Source organism: Antechinus flavipes, chromosome 3 (assembly GCF_016432865.1).
Source record: "Antechinus flavipes isolate AdamAnt ecotype Samford, QLD, Australia chromosome 3, AdamAnt_v2, whole genome shotgun sequence".
Lineage (NCBI taxonomy): Eukaryota > Metazoa > Chordata > Mammalia > Dasyuromorphia > Dasyuridae > Antechinus > Antechinus flavipes.
In genome coordinates this window covers 480,589,960-480,612,832 of record NC_067400.1, presented here as the reverse complement: position 1 = coordinate 480,612,832, position 22,873 = coordinate 480,589,960, and the positions used below count along the sequence as shown (strand labels likewise).

General features: G+C 36.9%; 1 protein-coding gene across 1 annotated transcript in view; it reads left to right on the top strand.

Annotated features, from left to right (window-relative positions):
• Positions 1-2,317: 2,317 nt before the first annotated feature.
• STT3A (STT3 oligosaccharyltransferase complex catalytic subunit A) overlaps positions 2,318-22,873 on the top strand; it is a 31,838-nt gene continuing 11,282 nt past the window's right edge. The window contains exons 1-11 of the mRNA XM_051986740.1: positions 2,318-2,428; positions 4,815-4,940; positions 6,452-6,512; positions 10,121-10,242; positions 10,591-10,736; positions 12,084-12,174; positions 12,621-12,727; positions 13,537-13,701; positions 14,405-14,585; positions 15,616-15,771; positions 16,343-16,434. Coding sequence (XP_051842700.1) covers positions 4,853-4,940; positions 6,452-6,512; positions 10,121-10,242; positions 10,591-10,736; positions 12,084-12,174; positions 12,621-12,727; positions 13,537-13,701; positions 14,405-14,585; positions 15,616-15,771; positions 16,343-16,434 — 1,209 coding nt within the window. The 5' untranslated portion in view covers positions 2,318-2,428; positions 4,815-4,852. The remainder of the gene's footprint in view (positions 2,429-4,814; positions 4,941-6,451; positions 6,513-10,120; positions 10,243-10,590; positions 10,737-12,083; positions 12,175-12,620; positions 12,728-13,536; positions 13,702-14,404; positions 14,586-15,615; positions 15,772-16,342; positions 16,435-22,873) is intronic.

Genomic DNA, 22,873 nt, shown 5'->3' with positions numbered 1-22,873 from the left:
TCTAAATGTTTCTATTTTAATATACAGTGCGAGATACCTAGTTTCTAAAGTGCTTTTCAGTTATCCCAGCAGTTTTTCTCATGTAGTGAATTCTTGTCTTAGATTTTTGTCAAACACTAGATTTAGTCATTTACTAATATTTATTGTGTATTTAATCTATTCCACTGATCCACCAGTTTATTTCCTAGCCAGGACCAGATTGTTCTGAATTCCGCTTTATTATATAATTTGAGAGTTATCCAAGATATTCCAGCAAAGACTGGACTTCCATCTACAGGGTATGTTGCACAGAGTATTCTTTTCAAGGTATTGGTTGGACCAGATGATCATTTTAGTTTTGAAATTATGTGCTATGTGAGAACTCGGGGAAAAACTTATGACATTCATTGGAATTAGATTTTAAAAGTGAAAATGAAGACAGGAAAGAGGGTACTCAGTCTAAGAACAAACAAAAACAATAGGGATGCACTTGTTAGAGAACAATAATAAATAATTATAAGGCTATCTTCATAAAGATGGTAGTTGGAAAGAATGGGAATTTATGGGATTGCCTAAGGAGAGTGTATACAAGGTATCTGCAAAATCTCAAAACTGCTGTCAGACTTTTGGGATATCCTGGAAATCATTCATTTCAAAGGACTGGGACAATGAGCCAGCAGAGAAAAAATGCAAACAAGATTATGGAGACTGGTGTTGGAGAAATAAGCATGTAAAGAATATTCAGGAAGGAGTGATTGTCTTTCTGCAAAGCCGTAAAGAACTGAAACGGTGATCTTTGAAGTTTTGTATTTTAGAGAATGTTGGGGACAAACCAAAATGTAGAGTTTTAAATAGTGAAGAAGTAGCTAACAATTCTGTTATCCCCTTTTATCTCCCCTCCCTGCCAAGTATAGTAGTTATAAGAGAGGAGAGTATCATTAAATGAAATAGAAAAATTAAGAGCCTTTTTTTTTTTTTTTTGGTAGAAAGGGGCAGAAGTAGAAGTCAATGGAGATAAATAACTTAGGAAGTTTTACAATTTAAATTCTTTGTAAAGGAAAAATAAAAACTATGACTAAAATTGTCCAAAAATAGAATGGACATCCATAAATATAGAATGGACATCCATAAATAGTGGGGCATTTTTCTCACAGGAGATTTTCAAATTAAGCATGGATGAAGAGTCTGAGGCGATATAGTGGTGAAAATTCCTTTTGGGAAGAATGTTGGATTACATGATCTGAGTTCTTTTGCAACTCTATGCTTCTACACTTAAAAAATTTGGTCGGTCTTACTGTATTAGGTAAATCAGGCAGGAAATAATCCAGCACATAGGTTTCAACAAGAAATCTGAGGTTCTCAATTTCCTTATATGTGAATTGGAAAAAATTAAATTTTCAGTTGTTTCCAACTCTTAAATGACTTGCCCAGGGACATACACCAGTAGTAATAGTCTTCCTGACTCTGGGGTCGGCACTCGCTCTACTGCGCCACCTAACGGTCTGCATATTATAGGTGCTTATTTGGTTAACTTCTAGATCAAAGTCATCCTACAACCCAAAAAATATTGTAAACGGACGAGACGCAGAAACCCTGAGATTTGGCATCCTCATTTTTCAGATGAGAAAGCTGACTCCAGCGTACCCAGAAATCTGAATAGGAAGGTAGGATTTTTCTGCCGCTTGTAAGAAGTGCTACGGGAGCGCCAACTTTTGCCTCCTTTTCTAAGTGAGAATTTCCCCTCAATTTCGTCAGTCTTTCATCCCAACAATCCTCGTCCAAAGTTTGGGGTGAACAAAAGAAAGAGTTTAGAAAGGAGCTCAAGTATTCCTCAGCAATTGTTATCTTACGAATCCAAACGTGTGCAGGGTGGAAGTAAACAAAAGTCAGGATTAAGTGCTATCTTTAGCAATAATTCTGCATTGGGCAATACTTAGAACAGCGATGAGAAAGAAAAAAAAATCGGCTTCCTGCAAACATCGCACAGCTCAGCGAGCCGGGATAGGCAGCTTCCATTGCCTTCCGGGTACCGGGGCTGCTTCCTGTCACGTGTATTGGCGTACGCTCGCCACACCCACTAATCCCGGTTCCAGCTCGGTCCGCAGACGGACACGTCACTCTTTGTGCTTCAACCAAACTTCTTAGAGCATGTTCTGGGCTCTCTTGGTTTCTCATCTTTGGGCCAATGAAAGCTCGGCGGGAGCGAATAGTCCCGCCTCATTTCTACTAAGCGGCACAGTTATCTGCTAATGGGATTGAGGAATAGCACCTGCCTCTTCGCCTTCATATTTGAGAGATAGCTTTCTTGCCCAATCCATTGCCGAAAGACGCGGATGGGCTCTAAGGCGGCCAATGGAGGGGCGGAGCAGGAGACCGCTAAGGTTGGGTGCGCCGGCCGCTAAACGGATGGCAGAGGGAGAAGAGCTGAGCCCGGCAATACCCAACCCAGGTGAGGCCCTGAGGGGGTAACAAGAGGAGAAGGGGCGGGTGCAACGGGAGCAACACGGCCTGGGTGGCGTGCTGGGGTGGATGGGTTTAGACAGTGGGTTATCAACGGGGTGAAGGGAATGGAGAAGCTGGGCCTCGGGATGCTGCAGGGGAGGGAATGGGAGAGTGAGATGGGATTGAATGGGATGTTGTACGAGGTAGCCCTGCAGAGGTAAGGGCGTGGAAGAATCTCCTTCCTCCCCTTCCTCACTATGAGAAAAGGAGGGGATGGGAATCCCCAAGAGAGTACGAGAGGAAGGTAGGACCCCCTGCCCCCCAACCCCAGGAAGGAGGGCGGGTGAAAGCACTTATAGTCTCTGAGGAGGAAGTAGTGGCTGGGCAGGTCTGAGCCTGCGGAAGACGTAAAGGCTGGAGCTGCAGGATGTGCTGTGGAGAGATGTGTGGAGAGTTGTAAATTGGAAGACAGGAAAGAAGGATATAAGGAACAGGGAGGCCGCAGGCCTTGCAGGGGGCAAACTAGGTGGTGGAGGCATGCAGGACTCACTGTGGTTTAAGAAAGACTAAAAGTTAGCAAGTTGGGCCTATGCCCTTATTCATTTTCTTTACCTCTTGGTGGAATGGAGAGAGTAGGTTGTGTCTCTAGTTTGCAATGCCTTATTTCAGGGCTCTACTTTGTCTGTCTGGCAAGTCCCTCTACTGTGCATTTTGGGTAGTATTTCTCAGTTCTTCCCATTTCCTTCTTCACGTTGTTTTCTCAGACGAGCCATATCGCTTTTGATAGTATCTTGATTTGTAACTATACCAGATTTTGTACAAACTTGTCATAGTCCTGGCAGAAATGTATGAACTCTCTTGAATCAGGGAGTATCAGCTTTCTTGGCCTTCGAATGATAATGCTTTGGGATTATCAATAGATTGTGCTTGTTAAGAGACCTTAGAAATTGGAATAGTTTAGAATTTGAGAATTCTCAAATTTATAAAATTTGAAGTATAGAAATCTTTGTATTCTATAACCCTAGTCCTGGGAAACTGTTTCTTTTCTCCTTTAGGATAATTGATGATATGCTGCAGGACTCTGGGCTCTGTATATTCTTGATTAAATGCTACAGATTATTTTAGATTTGGCTCTGAATACTTGCCAGTTTTAAGGCATGAAAAAAAGATGATTTATATTGTGATTTTCCACAGAGGCAGTTCACTTCCCCTAATTTTGAAGGACCTAAGTGACTGTTATTATGTAAATGAATACCATAGTCTAATAGAGAGACAATAGGAATTAGTGGATAGAAAGCTGGACTTAGATCCAGATCTTTCCTTTAACATACTGTCTGTGTCACCATAGACAAATCTTTTAAACCTTGCAATGTTTTGGACAAATCTCCAGATTAAAAGTTGCAGAAAAGGTGCTGAATGAACTGCATTGATTCATTACACCAGTGAAATCACAAATCATATTCTCTCACCCAGATAATTAAAAGTACCAAAGGACTGATTTGATTACCCACCTCATTTTTTTTTCCCATAAGAAAATATATTATGCAGTTTGAATATTAAGGCATCTAGACAGATTGATGCTTTCTGGTGGAACTACTATGAGACTAATATATCTGCCTTCCTCTTTCAGAGTAGAATACTTTTCTTCTCTTTACTATGATCATCATGGATTCAAATACTTAAACTAGGAGGATTAATTATGATGTAGGTCTAATAGTACAATAGCAGTGAAAGAGTTGAGAGAATTGAAGGAGTTCTCTTGGTGAGATTTGGGGTTAAATGTCCGCCTTCTGGATTTTTATGGTTATTGCCTGGTCATGACCTATAGATGACTGAAACTCTGTAACTTAGAGGAAAAAACTTTGTGGTAGCATCAATCGGAGCTTAAATTTAAAGCTAGGAATGATGCTGACTTGGTAGCCACTACTTAACTCTTGTTTTTAGTTTCTGCTTTTTATAATATCCCCTCTAATGTTTCCTTTTACATATCCTTACTTTTTTTGTGATCTTATTTTAACTTTTTTTCTTGTCTTTACCTATTTTCTTTATTCCTTCTCTTTTCTTTTGCCTCCTATTGATACTTATTATACCCTAATTAGCCAACTGTCTAAGCATGCTATTGGAATATAAGGAAGTATAGATAGTGTAGCACAAGTTTCTCTTTAATCTCCTTATATGAATACTACTATAGTTTCTGACCTGCACTAACTTATATCAGATTTTTTTTTTAAAAATAGAGGCAAGACTTGTGAGGTTTGTAGCTTAATTCTGAATCTCTTTTGAGTATTAAGTATTTGTTTTTTCTGCTGAGATTTCTTCCTGCCATGACAAAGTTAGAAGGAAATTCTTGGATAATTGGTTTTAAAAGTCTTTGGTCTTTTTTCTTCTTTTAGCTATTTGAGTGCCATCCGTCATTATCTTTGATGCCAAGATGACCAAGCTGGGATTTCTGCGGTTGTCCTATGAGAAGCAAGACACCCTTCTGAAGCTTCTTATCCTGTCAATGGCTGCTGTATTATGTGAGCATATATCTAGAGTAATCTTCTTTTTTACAGAGAGACTGGCTCTGAGCTAGAGAAGCTCTATCTTTTCTTTTGCAGGCTGCTCCCATCTCTGTCTTTTTTGTGAGATGGAATTTTAGGTCTCTAGAAAGATATGGGTGTGATTCCCATGTCAGATCCAAGGCTAGTTCTGTATCCCTGGACAAGTTGATTAACACTATCTTAGTTTTCTTTTCAAAAAGCGAACTAAGAGCACCTACCTCAAAGGGTTATTGTGCAAGTATCAAATGAAATAATAGTTGTAAAGCACTTTAAAAATATTGTAAGATGAACTATTATTATTCTAGGGCAACTAGGTGGCACAGTGGATAGATCACCAGTCTTGGAGTCAGGAGAATCAGTTCAAATTCATTCTCATATATACCTACTAGATGTGTGACCCTAGGCAAGTCACTTAATCTTGATTGTTTTCCTTCTCAAAAGAAAAAGCTTATCACTAACTTCCTTTTTATTAATTTAGCTACGTGTATAGCAATAAAAAAGAAGTTTGCTTTTTATTCCCTCTACTTGAATTGTAAAGGAGGTAAGACAAATACAATCTAAAGTTAGTGGTCCTTGGAAGAAATGGAGGTCTATAGGGGAATATCCATTCTGTACTGATTCTGAAATGGCCATTAATGAGCATTGAATGCATAAGATGGGGAAAGGACAAGTAATTATCTTCAATTTATATATCTGTGTTACCATTTTAGAAAGCCTTTGTATACTGTCCTCCAGAATATACTTCTTGGCTCCTCAGAAAGCATTAATATAATTTTATCTTCCTTGTCTCCTGATTTCTCTCTACACTTAATATGGTTAGTGCTACATTTAATAAAAAAAAAAAAAAGTATATCTAAGTGAAAAAAGCATTGGATTTGGAATTAAGATTTATCTTCTAATCTCATACTTAAAATTTACTACTTGAATGACCTTTGGCAAATTATTCTCCCTCTCTGAGCCTCAATTTCCACACCTATGAAATGAGGAGGTTGAACTAGAAAGTCTCTAATCTTTCCAGTTTTAAATTCTCGTAATTTGAGATTTCCTTTTTAAAGAAACAAGCTCTTTCTTCAGTACAGTAAGCCTTGAGATCATAGACGTAGAATTTGAGGGAATCTTAGAATTTATTTAATTCCCTCATTTGTAAAATTTAAGTAAAAATTAAGTGAAACATAGTCACACTTAATAAATGCTAGTGCTGGCATTTGAACTCAGATATTCTAAATACAAATCCAGTTACCTTTTTGTATTACCTATAATGCTGTGTTTAAAGCATCCTACTTATGTGGGGGAAACTGGAAAGGCTATATTGTCAGAGAACTATAGCTTGTGTGTCTGTCCTCTTTTTTTGATTTGATTTTGGTCAAAAGGATATATAATTTTTTGTTTTAAGGGTAATTTTGTAGTCCATTGTGGGCTTAATACTGATATAGTGTAACTGTACTGCACATGTGACCATTAATGCATCAATTTTCCTATTCCTGTAGCTTTTTCCACACGCCTTTTTGCTGTTCTGAGATTTGAAAGTGTCATCCATGAGTTTGATCCGTAAGTACCTTGCTTATTTTGGTGTTATTCTTATAGACTCTTACACTTAATGTACAAATACTAGTAATGCATATCTGTTTGTTAAGAAAGAAAATTATCATGTCAATTTGAAATAGAGTGTCATGTCATTTTTAAGCATTAGTATGATCTTGGAAGACTTTGGTTTTTTTCAGGATCTCCCTTCTTTCCCTATTGTAATCTTGTCTAGCTCAAATGTTTCATTTTCCATGAATCCTTTTGGATCTGAATTCAGAGGCAACAAGGACAGAACCTTGTACTTAGAATCCTGCCTTAGACTCTTAACATCTCTGTCCTTTGGAAAACCACCTAATGTCTCCCAGCCTCAGTTTCTCCATATTTAAAATGAGGATTATAATAGAACCTGTCAGGGTTTCTGTGAGGGTTAAATGAGATAATAGTGCATTGCGAACCCTAAAGCACTATATGTATTAGTCTTAATCATGCTTATGGACTTTCAGGAGCAAAAGTCTTTTGTGTATTTATTTATGAACTTGTACTTTGTTGTATTGTATTGGGATATCAACCCAAGTTTAGAATTCATTGGCAACCTTTTCTGTTTTTCTTTTCTTAAAAACATAGAAAATATCATTAAGTTTCTCAGTTCTGGATCTCCGTCCTAGTTCCAAACTAAGTTTATGAAGGATGATGTTAGTCATCATTTTGTCCCATTATGAGATGCAGAATAGGTCTAAAGTTATGTGTTCTGGTGCTTCAGTATGGCATAAATGGTTCCCCTTGTTTTCTAAGATTTATGGTAGCTGTCTACAAGCTTAGGCTGGTCCTGCCAAGCTAAAGAGGCTTTATGTATGGACCCTCTTGCTCTTGTCCATTGAATAAAAACTAGCCCAAGTTCAGAGATACTCATCATCAGAAAGTTGGCTTCTGGATGCTGACTTTTTCTTTTTGGATGGAACAGTTATTAAAAATCTTCTATTAAGGCAGCCTTTGTCACTGTGAGGTATAGCACCATGAAGAAATCATAGATTCTTCAAGTGTTACAGTTAAATAGAAATTGTAGAGAAAGGAGAATTTGAAATTTCCTTTGTTGTCATAGTTTCTTATTTGAATTGAAGACTTTAGATTCCCATCATACAGCTTGAAACATTTTGTTTTTGATAATTCTTGAACGTTCTTAGTATCCAGGAGAGCCTAGGACAAGGCCAGATATATGTGGTGACTTACTAAACATTGGTTGATTGGTTGATATTTATGTGTCTATGGGCATGCAGAAGTTTTGTTTATTTATTTATTTATTTATTTTTATTTTTATTTTATTTTATAATAACTTTATATTGACAGAATCCATGCCAGGTTAATTTTTTTTTACAACATTATGCCTTGCACTTGCTTCTGTTCCGATTTTTCCCCTCCCTCCCTCTACCTCCTCCCCTAGATGGCAAGCAGTCCTATATATGTTAGATATGTTGCAGTATATCCTAGATACAATATGTTTGCAGAATCAAACAGTTCTGTTGTTGCACAGGGAGAATTGGATTCAGAAGGTAAAAATAACCTGGGAAGAAAAACAAAGATGCAGATAGTTCACATTCGTTTCCCAGTGTTCTTTCTTTGGGTGTAGCTGCTTCTGTCCATCATTTATCAATTGAAACTTAGTTAGGTCTCTTTGTCAAAGAAATCCACTTCCATCAAAATATGTCCTCATACAATATCGTTGTCGAAGTGTATTATGATCTCCTGGTTCTGCTCATTTCACTTAGCATCAGTTCATGTAAGTCTCTCCAAGCCTCTCTGTATTCATCCTGCTGTTCATTTCTTACAGAACAATAATATTCCATAACATTCATATACCACAATTTACCCACCATTCTCCAATTGATGGACTTTCATTCAATTTCCAGCTTCTAGCCACTACAAAAGGGGCTGCCACAAACATTTTGGCACATACAGGTCCCTTTCCTTTCTTTAGTATCTCTTTGGGGTATAAGCCCAGTAGTATCACTGTTGGATCAAAGGGAATGCACAGTTTGATAACTTTTTGAGCATAGTTCCAAATCGCTCTCCAGAATGGTTGGATTCATTCACAACTCCACCAACAATGCATCAGTGTCCCAGTTTTCCCGCATCCCCTCCAACATCATTATTTTTCCCTGTCATCTTAGCTAATCTGACAGGTGTGTAGTGGTATCTCAGAGTTGTTTTAATTTGCATTTCTCTGATCAATAGTGATTTGGAACACTCTTTCATATGGGTGGTAATAGTTTGAATTTCATCATCTGAAAATTGTCTGTTCATATCCTTTGACCATTTATTAATTGGAGAATGGCTTGATTTCTTATAAATTAGGGTCAGTTTTCTATATATTTTGGAAATGAGGCCTTTATCAGAACCTTTAATTGTGAAGATGTTTTTCCAGTTTGTTGCTTCCCTTCTAATCTTGTTTGCATTAGTTTTGTTTGTACAAAGGCTTTTTAATTTGATATACCGTATATACTCGAGTATAAGCCAACCCGAATATAAGCTGAGGCCCCTAATTTTAACTCAAAAATCTGGGAAAATTTATTATATCAGTAGGTTTAGGTAGCGCACTGGTGCCCGCAGAGGAGGAGAGCGGGTGCCGGTATACATATGTAGAGTGGTTGCCAGCATTAGTATACGGTCCGGTTACCGACTGTGATACTACAGGAACAGCCGCATCACCGTAGCAACGGCTAGCCTTCTATCACAGTCGGCACTCTCACTATATACTATACAGCAGGGAGGCATTCAAAGGGATATTTACACATGTTTTATCTAGTGACTCGAGTATATACAGTAATCAAAATTTTCTATTTTGTGATCAGTAATGGTCTCTAGTTCATCTTTGGTCACAAATTTCTTTCTCCTCCACAAGTCTGAGAAATAAACTATCCTATGTTCCTCTAATTTATTTATAATCTCGTTCTTTATGCCTAGGTCATAGACCCATTTTGATCTTATCTTGGTATATGGTGTTAAGTGTGGGTCCATGCCTAATTTCCATGCAGAAGTTTTTAAAGTATATGTGAGACTAGGCCTGAATTTTCAAGTTTCAGTGTACAGTGGGAAGTGTTTTATGAATAGGATTAAAATTTTTATACATTTCTTTTGAAATTGCAAATTATCTTGGAGCAGCCATCCTGCTAAAGTTGTTTCTCACCATTGATAGCATCTGGTATTAGCAAGATATCTATTTTGTAGGATCCTGCCATTTGAAAATTGCTATAGTGGCTACTATGAGGTATTGACAATCCTTATCTTAGTTCAGTTATTCGGTGAGTTCCTGGACTTCCCTGGCTGGCATTGGTAGCTGCCAGGCAAAGCATGAGTCTGGTAGATAGGCATATTTAAGATTGCTTGCATGATTACTTTCTTTTTGTTTTTTCTTCATGAAGAAGTAGTACTTTATATGTGAGCAGCTAGAAAATAAGAATAAGATGTAATGTGATTTTCATAGTTAAGTTCATTTGTGGCATTAAGCCAACTTTTATTGAACCAATAATGTTTTCATTAATGTTGTGAAAAGTGAAACTTTTTGTTTTGTTATTCAAAAAGTGACAGGAATTTGTGTATAAGAAGTAAAGATAATAAGTTGCTTTTTCTTGCTTTAGGTATTTTAATTATCGAACTACCCGGTTCCTGACTGAAGAGGGATTTTATAAATTCCACAATTGGTTTGATGACCGGGCCTGGTACCCTCTGGGAAGAATCATCGGAGGAACGATTTATCCAGGTGCACATGAAATCCCAAATAAGGAATTTGCATGTTTCAATTTGGAATTCCTCTTTTAAATTTTAACATTTATTTCATGAGTTTCATTAATTTCATTATGATTGTGTATTCCTAAATGTAGATTCTATAAAGACAAATAGAATATTGCAGGGTCTTTCATGTTTTTGACTTGTATGATTAAATCTTGAAGAGAGAAAAATGAACCTATTAAACCTTGATAAAGTAATACTTCTGAGTCTCACAATTTCCTTAGCCAATCAGTTGATACTACCAGAATTCCCTTTTTCTACCTCTTAACCCCCCTAACCAATTTGAACTATCTAATTAAGTTTCTTCTGCTCATTACAGGTTTAATGATTACTTCTGCTACAATATACCACGTGCTACATTTTTTCCACATCACTATTGACATTAGGAATGTCTGCGTTTTCCTGGCCCCCCTCTTCTCTTCCTTCACCACCATCGTCACATACCACCTTACCAAAGAGCTTAAGGTGAAAGATTAGGAGGTGACATTGGGAATGGTATTGGTTATGTTTGGTCATGGCTAAAGGGAAGAAGGGTGGCTAATAATTAGAAACTGGCATTGGTGAGTTCTTTCCCACTATTCCCTTGGATATGCTGCTTCCAACCATTGGTGAGCCTATATCCTTTTCTATAAAACAGGACATTTGATTATTTATATATTTAAAAAATGTACTTAAAAAAACCCCAAACAAAGAAACCTATGATTTCACCAGTATTGGGAGCTCTGGATGAGAACCTTCCTCTGTTATTATTGATCAGCTCCTCCTAGTCTTAGAGTTGCCTTAGGCTAGGAAAGATTAAGTTACTGGCCCCGCTGAGTCTTTGATGTCTTCCTGAGTGGATTTCTTCACTTTCTGGTTAATTTGGTTAACCTCTTACAACTGTGTTTGTCGTGTAGCAGACACTGAAATATATGTAGGTTCATTGATTTTATTTATAAAATATTAATTTTCTGTATTGAGTCTCTTGCTGTTGGACCTCCCTTCTAGATTTCAGTGTTGCTGATAGTGGCTTTCAGTTCTTAATTTGTTTGACATTGTGCTACATTGTCTTGATGTAAAATATAATTTTGGGGTAGTACTTGAGGAATAATAAATTCTAGCTCTTTCATTTTTCTAAATTAATATGATAGGTTGGTGTGAACTTTTATTCTGCTTCACTGTCCTTGTGCCAGGCCAGATTAGCTTTGAGCTTCTTGGAGCATTAGTCCCATAACTTTCTGCAGTGTAAAGTGGGAGTCTTACTGCTCTGCTCTGAGTTTCCAGTTTGTGTAAAAATGACCCAAAAACTATAATTCCAAATCCATGCCTCACCTCTCTTCTACTTCTCCACCCTTACTGCCTCATCTTCCCTGCACCACATGCCTTCTGAAATATAGCTCAAGTTCATTTAATTTTTCCTACCAAGTATATTTTGGGGAAAAATTTTAAAGGATTTACAAATGTTTCAGTAGCGGAATCATTTGGTATCCTTACCCTAGGTGGATTATATAATCCAGTTTTTGATTGTTTTGTGATCCAAATGACTTCATCTCACTTTACATCCTCTTGCCTGATGTTTGCTTTCATATGACCTGTTTGTCCTTAGCATATATGTTGACTATTCCCATAATTATACCACAGACTGAGAAAGTAGTTATGCAGTTTTAGTTTTGGACATGTCTGGTTATCTGATATGTGTTTTTGAAACTACTTGGAATACCTGTTGACTGTTTCTGGACCCAGCAGAGGGAGAAACCTAGAGACCTAGTTCCCATATTCTGTCAGCATGTAGTGTGTTGGTATTAATTTCATGTTTCTGTCCTCTTCTGCCAGGATGCAGGTGCTGGACTCCTTGCTGCTGCCATGATTGCTGTGGTTCCTGGATATATATCTCGATCTGTGGCAGGATCCTATGACAATGAAGGTAAATTTTTTAAAATGCTGAAGAAGACTGCTCATCCTAATGGTATCTTCAGTAAAAACAGTAAGATATGGTGTCCAAGCCTATTATACTGCATCAAGAACTAAAGTAGTGTCTGATATTAGGAAGAAATGAAGTGAGAGTTGATGGGATGTATAAGGATGGTCAGAGATCATCACTTGTCAAATCATCCCAGAAGATGTTTGTTAGCCCTTCTTCCCATTTTGGGAAATAAGACTAACAATACTGTTCAGAGGATTTTGTTATTCAACCTCAGGGAATTAGCATAAAGTTTATGAGACTAAGTATTAGGCTAAATTTTTATTTAAAAGGATGCCATCTCTTAAATGAGAATCCTTTGGTTTAAAGGATTTTCCCAGTTGCTGTGAGGTTAAATAACTATGTCAGTCCTCCCACCCCTGAATGAATTGTGGTGTGTTTCTTTGCAGGAATTGCCATCTTCTGCATGCTGCTCACCTATTACATGTGGATTAAGGCAGTAAAGACAGGCTCTACCTACTGGGCTGCCAAATGTGCCCTTGCCTATTTCTACATGGTAACCATCTACTCTTCTTCCTGCCTTGTGTTCAGGTGTGGGAGGGAGTATACAAGAGCTGACACTGATAGAGATCAGATATTCCTCCTAGATTGTATAGTGCATTAGGGTTGAGACAGACAATATGAATTGTCTTCATAGTTCCTCTTAACCTCATGGTCTAATAAAGGGGTGGATGCCAAGCCTAGTAACAAGTAAATATGGGTGGGAAGTCCTTTCCCCCTTTATTTTTTAAAATAACTTTACATCTGATACTGTACTATACCTCTTGGGGATACTTGTTGCTTGATTAGCTCGTTCCTTTTCCTTTTTTCTTTTACATCTGTCCTTCCCCACTCTACTTATTCTATTCAAGCATATATGCATGCACTCTGTCTTCCACTCTTATACCTTTCCCTTACATCCCTAGGGCCTCCATGTGACCTGAGAGTAGGCAGCATCTGGGCTGGCACTGAGGGTGAGGTACAGGCCATAGAATTGATCAGTTACTATTGTTGTTGACTCCTCTTTCCCTTTTGCTTTTTTGTTTTCCTTGGGGCTCTATGGGATGGGTGGGAAATAGTTGAAGAATATGGCCTTGTCTTTCATAACCTCAAAAAAACACGGTGGTGATTAATGGTGATAGATAAGAATTTAGCATCCCCACCAACGATTTCAGGCATCATTTGTAATAATTAATCTCTTTGGAAGAAAGGTAATATTTGTTATAATTCCTTTTGAAAGACAATAGCAATTACTTTTTGAGAGCAGGTAGTTCATGAATCAAGGGTAGAAACTTAAAGAAATTGTCCTTTTCTGTCCTTGCTCAGGTCTCCTCATGGGGAGGTTATGTGTTTCTGATCAACTTGATCCCTCTTCATGTACTGGTACTGATGCTGACGGGGAGATTCTCCCACCGGATCTATGTGGCTTACTGTACTGTATACTGCTTGGGCACCATCCTTTCTATGCAGATTTCCTTTGTGGGCTTCCAGGTGAGCCTGAGGCTTTGTGGGAATATCAGCATTTAATCCTTTTCTTAGATGACTCTGTCTAGAAGAATAACCTAACAATTTCTAATGATGGGAGTGAAGTAATAGTTGTATAATTTTGTGTTGTATGTCAACTTTATTATCCTCAGGAATCTGACTTTATGCCTAAGGTTTGGTTAGGGCAGTTTGTGGATGGGCTGTTTTTTCTGTCACCTTTATTTAGGCTAGTTTAGCCTTAATTTGACCTGCGTAAAGTTTGGAGGTGGATTTTGAAGAGATTTGAGTTGATGGAAATAAGATAAAAGCTATTCTTCCTCTCTTATTAGCTGTTGATGGTTTTACTTAATAATAAAGAATTCCTGACCACCTTCTGGGACCTAGACACAAGTTTTTAAGAGATCAAAGCCCAAGTCCTCCAATAAATGTATATGGTCTATCCTTGGTAATGATCAACTGCTAAGACAAATAAATATTTTGTTTCTGAGTTTGTTTTCCCATGTGCATAAGAAACTATTTAAAAAACTTTAAGATGAATGATGAGTTGTCATCTCTGGAATTGTCAGAGCAGGTAACCTTGGAGCTTAGTTTCTTTATCTATACCCAGCCTTCTGGATTGATTTTGATGTAGGTATGAATTGAAGCTCCGGGACTATATCCATCCCTACCTTATGCCTTGATTATAATTCACAGTGCTTCTTTCTCACAGCCTGTCCTTTCATCAGAGCATATGGCAGCTTTTGGGGTCTTTGGTCTCTGCCAGATCCACGCCTTTGTGGATTACCTGCGTAGCAAGCTGAATCCTCAACAATTTGAAGTCCTCTTCCGAAGTGTCATCTCCTTGGTTGGTTTCGTCCTCCTCACTCTAGGAGCTGTCCTCATGCTGACAGGTAGGAAACACCCCTGACCATAGATAGGCAAGGATTTCTGTTATACTCAATAAGAAATTTACCCCTTTGGGTATAAAAATATAATAAGCTTTAAGGAGATTGGATATGTGGAGAATGACCTTTCCTTGTCCAAGGAAGATTCTTTCCACATACCCCATCTTGCTTTCCTCATTCTCCACTTAACCTTTTTTTTTTTTTTTTTTTTTTTTTTTTTTTTTTTTTTGAGAAGTAGGATTGTTTTGATTACTTGCTTGGATTTGGTTCCAAACATACCAAAGTCTACCTCCTTTTACAGTCTGAGGATTGAATATACCTGAAAATGGCCTGTCAGGCTGTTTACTGATGTCTGGAAAATTATAGCTGGTTAAATGAGTCTACTTATTTTCCCACTTTCTTTTTTCTTTTCATTTTTATTGGTGGGGAGTGGGATGAATCTTAGCCTTATCTTTTATACCCTATGTACCTACTGGGTTATCTTCCTCTCATTCATGATTAGGTGGGACCTATATATTGTTCCATTTAACATAGACCAGCTGTTTTATACAATATCCCCAATTCCTTCTATATGCTTCCTCTGTATGTTTTGGAATGTATATAGTATATATTTCAAAGGTTGATTGTGGCCTATCCCTAGTACTACTGTCCTGTTCAGGGTAATTGAGCACAGTGGTCAGGTTTGCTGTATTACCTCTTCTTCAGAGAGTCTTGGTTCAGTCTCACGTCCAAATTTAGGAAGGTGATAAGCCAGACAAATGGACACTTATTCCATTTTCCTCAGCATTTTATTCATGTAGTCTTTCTTTGTTTTCTGTGCATGCTGACAGGAGCATTCTCATTCTGGTCTTAAGTGGAGAGAAGAACACGAAAAATCGGAAGCAAAATATGAGAAACTGATAGCATTTTGATTTTAAGTATTGGGTGACTCTTTAGATCAATTTCTTGGATGAGAAAATAGATATGGTTGAGTAGAATTAGATATTTAATGTCTTGGGAGTTGTTATGAAATCCTAACATTTAATTTTCCTACCAGGAAAAATTTCTCCCTGGACGGGACGTTTCTATTCTCTGCTGGATCCTTCATATGCTAAGAACAACATCCCTATTATTGCCTCTGTGTCTGAGCATCAACCTACCACCTGGTCTTCTTACTACTTTGACCTGCAGCTCTTAGTCTTCATGTTCCCAGGTCTGTTTATCTTGAAATCTTTGACTTGGTCTCCTTGGCAGAAGTTACTACATCAAATAAAATCTATAAAGTATCCAAGAGACACGGTTTCTTTTTCTTATGTTGCACAGAGAATGTTTAAAAATATTTGTTAAATACCTGAAGAATAGAAATGAAGAGAAAGAAAAAAAGAAGGGTGGGAATGACACTGGCAAGTTTGTTGGGATAGGTATCCAAAACAGAGTATAAACTTTTATTCTTGTTTCACAAAGGCCCTGCAGAAGATATCTTCTGACTTTTTCTCCAAACTCATTAGGTTTGTTTGTTTAAAATTGTCACAATTCTATGCCCCTGTCTAAAGGCGTTTTTACAAGGAAGTTTGGTTATCTGCTAAGCTGCTTTTTATGGTAATTACTTTGAAGACCTTAGTATATTTTTAGGCTGAGCTTAGTGTTATTTTCCTCTCTAGAGGCACATTCTGAGATATTTTTTGGTATAGTGGATATGACTATTTGTCCAGTTCTTGGGGACTCAACAGCATTTTTCTTCTTCCTTTTTTTTTTTTTTTTTTTTTTAAATTTTTTTTTTGCAGTTGGTCTCTATTACTGCTTTAGCAACTTGTCTGATGCCCGGATCTTTATCATCATGTATGGTGTGACCAGTATGTACTTCTCAGCTGTCATGGTGAGAAATATCTTCTGTACCTTTCCTCCCATTTTCTTGATGTTTTCTATTCTGCTTGGTGACATTCAAAATATTCAGAGATTTTTGGCTAAGTGGTGGTGAGAAAGTGCCTTCGCTAAGAATTTAAGGACCTTAACTATAAACCTCTTTAAGGAAGCTAAGGTGGGTAAATTCTTATTAGTAGTGCTCCTGTCTAGTAATGGTCCCACAAGCATCAACACTTCTCAGTGTTCTCATTCAGTTTTCTTGGATTTATGATTCAATTCAGCATGTTCATTAATCACACAAGATATTGCACGAGGCACTGAGCATACAAGAACACAACAGTTCCTGCTTTCAAGACAAAATGCACGTGCAAAAATAAGTTAATACAGTGATAGAATAATTTTAGCCATGGGGGCTTAGAGGTTGTTTGGAGAACTCAAAGCTGGAGGGATCAGGAAAGATATATCTTTTAATCTGTGTGATATCTGAAGTGATCCTTGAAAGAAGTTCAAGGTACATTAGACAAGGGTGATGGGATAGAGAGCATTCTTCTATGGATGAAATCTTGATTAAGTTTCAAAGGTAGGGAGGAATGTCACAGAGAACAAAAAGGTCACTTTGACTGAAACATAAGGTGCATGTGGGGTGGGAGGTGGAAGGTGAAGTAAATCTGGAAAGACCAAAGGATTTTCATTGCTAAACAAAGACATTTGTATTGGATGCTAGAGATAATGGGAAGGTTAATTTTCTTGCTAGGGGAATGACCTATTCAGACTTGTATTTTGAAGGGTTGTTTTGGCAGCAATGTAAAGGTGAATGGAAACAGCAAGACTACCTAGGATTCTCTTGCATTTATCCAGGTTAGAGATGCTAAGGCCACATATTAGGATGATTAGAGATAAGAGGACAGATATGAGCAATTGAATGGATGAGGGAGAGTGAATAAAGAGTTGAAAGAGGCTAAGGTAAACGTAGGTGATTGGAACAGTGGGGTATCCTTGGCAGGGTAATTAGGAAAAAGGGAGAAATTTTTTTTTTTGTTTGTTTTTAAAATATGTGCAAAGATAGTTTTTAGTATTCCCTCTTGCAAAACCTCGTGTTCCAAATTTTTCTCCCTTTCCCCCACTTCCCTCCCCTAGACAACAAGTAATCCAATATCTATAGGTTAAACATGTGCAGTTCTTCCAAACATATCCACATTTATCATGTTGCACAAGAAAAGTCAGATTAAAAAGGAAAAAAAATGAGAAAAAAAAAGAAACCAGCAAACAATAACAAAAAAAGTGAAAATACTATGTTGTGATCCACATTCATTCCCTGTAGTTCTCTTACTGGATGCAGATGACTCTCTTCATCACAAGACCATTGTAACTGGTCTAAGTCATCTCACTGTTGAAATGATCCAAGTCCATCACAATTGATCATCTTGTTGTTTCTGTATACAGTGTTCTCTTGGTTCTACTTACTTCACTTAGCATCAGTTCATGTAAGTCTCTCCAGGCCTTTCTGAAATTATCATGCTGATCATTTCTTATAGAATAATAATATTCCATGATATTTATATACCATAATTTAATTTAGCCCCAATTGATGGGCATCCACTTAGTTTCCAGTTTCTTGCCACTTAGAAAAAGAGTTGCTACAAACATTTTGCATATATGGGTTCTTTTCCCTTTTTTTAAATGATCTTTTTGAGATACAGACCCAGTAGAGACACTGCTGGATCAAAGGGTATGTATGCACAGTAATTGATAGCCCTTTGGGCATAGCTCCAGATTACTCTCTAGAATGGTTGAATCATTTCACAATTTCACCAACAATATATTAGTGTCCCACTTTTTCCACATCCCCTCTGACACTTCTCATTCCTGTCATGTTAGCCAATCTGAGGGGTTGGTATCTCAGAGTTGGAGAAGGGGGAAGTTTAGAGAGAAAGCAATTTTTTTTTTGTTTTAGATGTACTAAATTTGAGATATCTATTGGAATCTAATGTAGATGTAAATTAAGATAGTTGTGCTAAAGAACTAGAGCTTGAGAGATGAAAGCTAGATATTTAATATGCACAAAAATAAATGAATAATTAATCAACAAAGCTTTATTAAGTGGCTACTATGTGCCAGCTACTGTTCTGGGAATACAAATATAAAGGATGAAATAATTCCTGTTCCCAGTGAACTTAGGTTCTAACGGAGGCAACAACAAACATATATAAAAGATTACAGAGAGAGAAGAGGGCCCAGGACAGAACCGAGGAACATACTTTTGCTTGGGAGTGAGAGTGTTAATGAAGATTCCACAGAGACTGAGAATTGGAATCATCACAGAAGTAGGCAGAGAACTCTTAAAGAACAATGTCATGAAACTAGAAGAGGGAAAAGTATTGAGATGGGAGTGAAGGATGGTTGATAGTGTCCAGTGCTCTAAAGCCATCAAGAATTATGAGGATTGAGAAAAGGCTCTTGGATCTAGCCACTAAGATGGTTGGTAACCTTGAAGGAGACAGTTTTGGTTGACTGGTGAGTCAGAAGTTATTACTAGGAACTGAAAAGTGGGTGGAGGAAAATAGAAGCAATTAGGGTAGACATCTTTTCTTAAGAGTTTGGCTAAGCTATTGGATAATAGATTAAGGGAACGATGGGTCAGTCATTCAAAAAGCATTTATTAAGCATTTACCATGTGCCAGGTGCTGTGCTAAGTTCTACGAATGCAAATAGAAACCAAATTCTACTCTCCTTTCCCTTCACCAGCCCACACCAAAAAACAAAACCAGTCCCATTCTTTACCTTTTTTTTTTTTTTTAACTTAATAACATTTTATTTTTCCAATTACATGTAAAGATACTTTTCAACATTTATTTTTGTAAGATTTTGAGTTCCAAATTTTTTTTCCTCTCTTACCTTCCCCCTCAAGACAGAAAGCGTTCTGATATAGGTTATACTTGTATAATCATTTTTAACATATTTCTATATTAGACATATTGGGAAAGAAAAATCAGAATAAAAGGAAAAAACCACCAGAAAGAAAAAAAAATTTAAAGGTGAAAATAGAATGCTTTGATCCATAATCAGTTTCCAGAGTTCTTTTTCTGTTTGTGAATGGCATTTTCTATCCCAAGTCTATTGGGATTGTCTTAGATCACTGTATTGCTGAAAAGTGTTAATTCTATCATAGTTTATCATCATGCAGTCTTGCTTTTGTTGTATACATTGTTTTCCTGATTCTGCTCACTTCATTCAGTATCAGTTAATGTAAGTCTTTAATGAATTTTCTGAAATCAGCCTGCTTATCATTTCTTATAGAACAATAATATCCCATTACATTCATATACTATAACTGATTTAGCCATTCCCAATTGATGGACATCCACTCGATTTCCAATTCCTTGTCATCACAAAAAAAAGCTACTACAAACATTTTTTGCACATGTGGGTCCTTTTCTCTCTTTTATGATCTCTTTGGGATACAAACCCAATAAGGAGCTTACATTCTAATGGGAGAATTAGCTCTAAAGGGGAGCTGAAATGTGAGAAGTGGGAGATACAAGTAGGAGGCTATACGTGGGCAGGCATATGGTGGCTAAGATTGGAGAATGAGGGACGATTAGTCTGAGATCCTTTCCCAAAATGAAAGTTCTGAGAAGAACTCAACAATAAAAGAAGGAGTCCACAGGAGTATGAGAGATGGAGCTGGTCAAATAAAGGTTTTTTTTAAAAATAGAGAAAATTGGGAATTGATATTGATAAGGCATGAGTGGTAGTAATCTAAGGATGGAGTTCATTTGAGATTAGAGGACAGTATGAAGTTGAACTGTCTAGTCTATAGCATTAATATTCCAAAAGGAAAAAATGAAGCTAAAGCATGAATGGAAAAGAAGAAAGAACAATAAATAGTGAAACACCTAAAGTATATGATGAGGATGAAGGACAGGTTTAGGAGTGATTGAGAGGAAGAGATGGAAAGCGAGGAATATCAGATTCCTGAATCATGGTAATTGAACAGTTATGGGTGATAGTGAGATGAAGAGTATGACTGTTCTGTGTGTGACTAAGATGAAGTGAAGGTGTGGGTTATGGAATTTGGGATGATTGATGAACTGGGAGACCAGTGTGTTTGAGGTGACAGTAACATATGTATTATATGAGGGTAAAAGTTGTGGTGTAGAGGAAGACCATGTTCTAGTTGCTGAATTCCTTGAGAGGAGGTAGAATGCCTGGAAGCCAATTCATAAGAGCAAATTTGCTTTAGATGGTGTAATATAGATAGATGAAATGATGACTAAATGGTAACACAGAGAGGGTCTAAAAGTGTAATTGAGCAAAGAATGTATACCTATTCCTTCCTGGACCAGTGTGTTGGGGAGTATGAAAAAAGAAAGTACATCCTTTACTGGTAGCCTTCAGATAGAGTCTCTGCTGTGGGAAGAGCTAGGTTTTTGTGAGTGTAGGAAAACTAAAGGAATGAGAACTAGTCTAATATGAGGGAAGTTTATTGATGATAGAATAGAGGTTCTAGAAGAATAGGGCCTCAAGAGGGATGAGGCTTAGGGTAGGATAGGCTTGAGGGAGTGGGGAACAGTGGCAGGAGAAGTTCTTGCCTCTGCTACCTTTGGTGCTGAAGGATTTCAAGGTAGAAATGGAAATTTTTTCCTCAAAGTTTTCTTCAAGAAGCAAAAATTACTCTCTCCTCATACCCAGATCGGTAGTAATGGAAGACTATGGTGTTGCTCATTTTTATCACCCTTCTTCTGATTTAAGGCTAGGACTTGAGCTGTCTCTGCCTGTAGTAGGTATACTTCAAGCAGTTCATCCAATGAATAATCCAGTGTTCTATATCCATGGACTATGATCCCCTTCTTTCCCCTTTCCTCCTTCCTCCAAGGTATAAGGGGAAGTATCTTTTCCTATTTCTTCTTTGGAGCCAAGTTTGTTCTTTGTAATTTGCTACATTAATTTTTCACATGTTTAATTGGTTTTTTTTTCCCATTTATCTTGTTATCATTGTATATATTACTTTTCTTGGTTATTCACTTTGTATCAGTTTAGGTACCAAATTCCTATCTCATCAATTCCTTACTGTGCATCACCTCACAAATACAATTTAGCCAAGTCAGCTTGTTAGATGAAATTATGACTAAATGGTGACAAAGAGAGAGTCTAAAAGTGTCATATCTGACTACCACATTTTACTCTGATGGCTGCATAATCCAGGTCAGAGTCTCATTATCTCTTAACCTAGTCTAGTGTAATAATTTCTTAATTAATTAATTGATCTCTTGCTTAATACTCTTCTTTGTCTTACCGCCACTCTGCTCCCAAAATAATACTCTTTTTTTTTTTTAAAATAGATATATAAAGTAGTTTATTAAAATAATCCACTCATGGTAGAAAACAATGTTATTTAGCATCATATATGGACTATATCATCATATATATATCCTTTTTAAAAAATATATTTATTTAAGACTAAATATAGAGTGAGAAAAAACAAAATAGAAAAATTAAAAAGAAAAAACAAAAACAAAATATTAGCAGCAGAATATCAGGGAAGATTCAAAATATGTAAGAATAAATTTCTGTTTCAAGAAAGCATATATAATAATAGGAGACTTTATATTCATGACTCATCATCTTTGCTTCCTTGTCAGTTATTCTTTTGTTCTCTGCTGTGCATTTTTTACTTTATTCATATTTTTCCTCTTTCATTTCTCCTACTTCCCCCAAGCAAACTACAGTTAAGCATGGCTATATTTATGTATGCATATATATTTTTTCACACCTGCACACACACCTCACACATACTAATTTTTTATATACAGACACCTACCTAAGCCTACATGTATATATGTACACATATATAATATGAATTTACACATTTGTAAACATGCATCTAAAACAGTATTAATATGGCTGGTGTATAATGTAGATTTCTCTCTTAGTTGAATCTTTAAATTTGACTTTGAGATCAATGATTACTAGTCCTACTTTTTATTCTAATAAATTCTACTGCTGATATTTGTTGTAGTATTTGTATATATCTTCTTTATGACTGTTTTTCCTTTTCTAGTTGGTTGACTTTCTTTTCATAATCTTGTTTTCTTGGATTTTTTTTTTAATCTCTTCAGTCTTTTTTCATTTGACTTTTAAAGTCTTTGAGTTCTTCTATAATTTCTTTCTGGACAGGTAACTATTTAACATTACTCTTTGGGCTAGGACAGGCTTTTTTATTTCAGTGTCCTCCTCTGAAGCTGACCTCTAATCTTCCCTATTCCCATAGTAAGTTTTTTTTTGGTTGGGTAATTTCTCTTGACCCAGCTCATTTTTTTAAAATGAGAATTTATTAGTGTAACACTTGTAATCCTGGAGTGGGGAAGATACTGCCTGCCTCTGGCTTCACTTCAGCTCCCTCCTTTGACCTGGGACCTCAAGCCAAGAACTCTACCTGGTTTGCAAGCCCC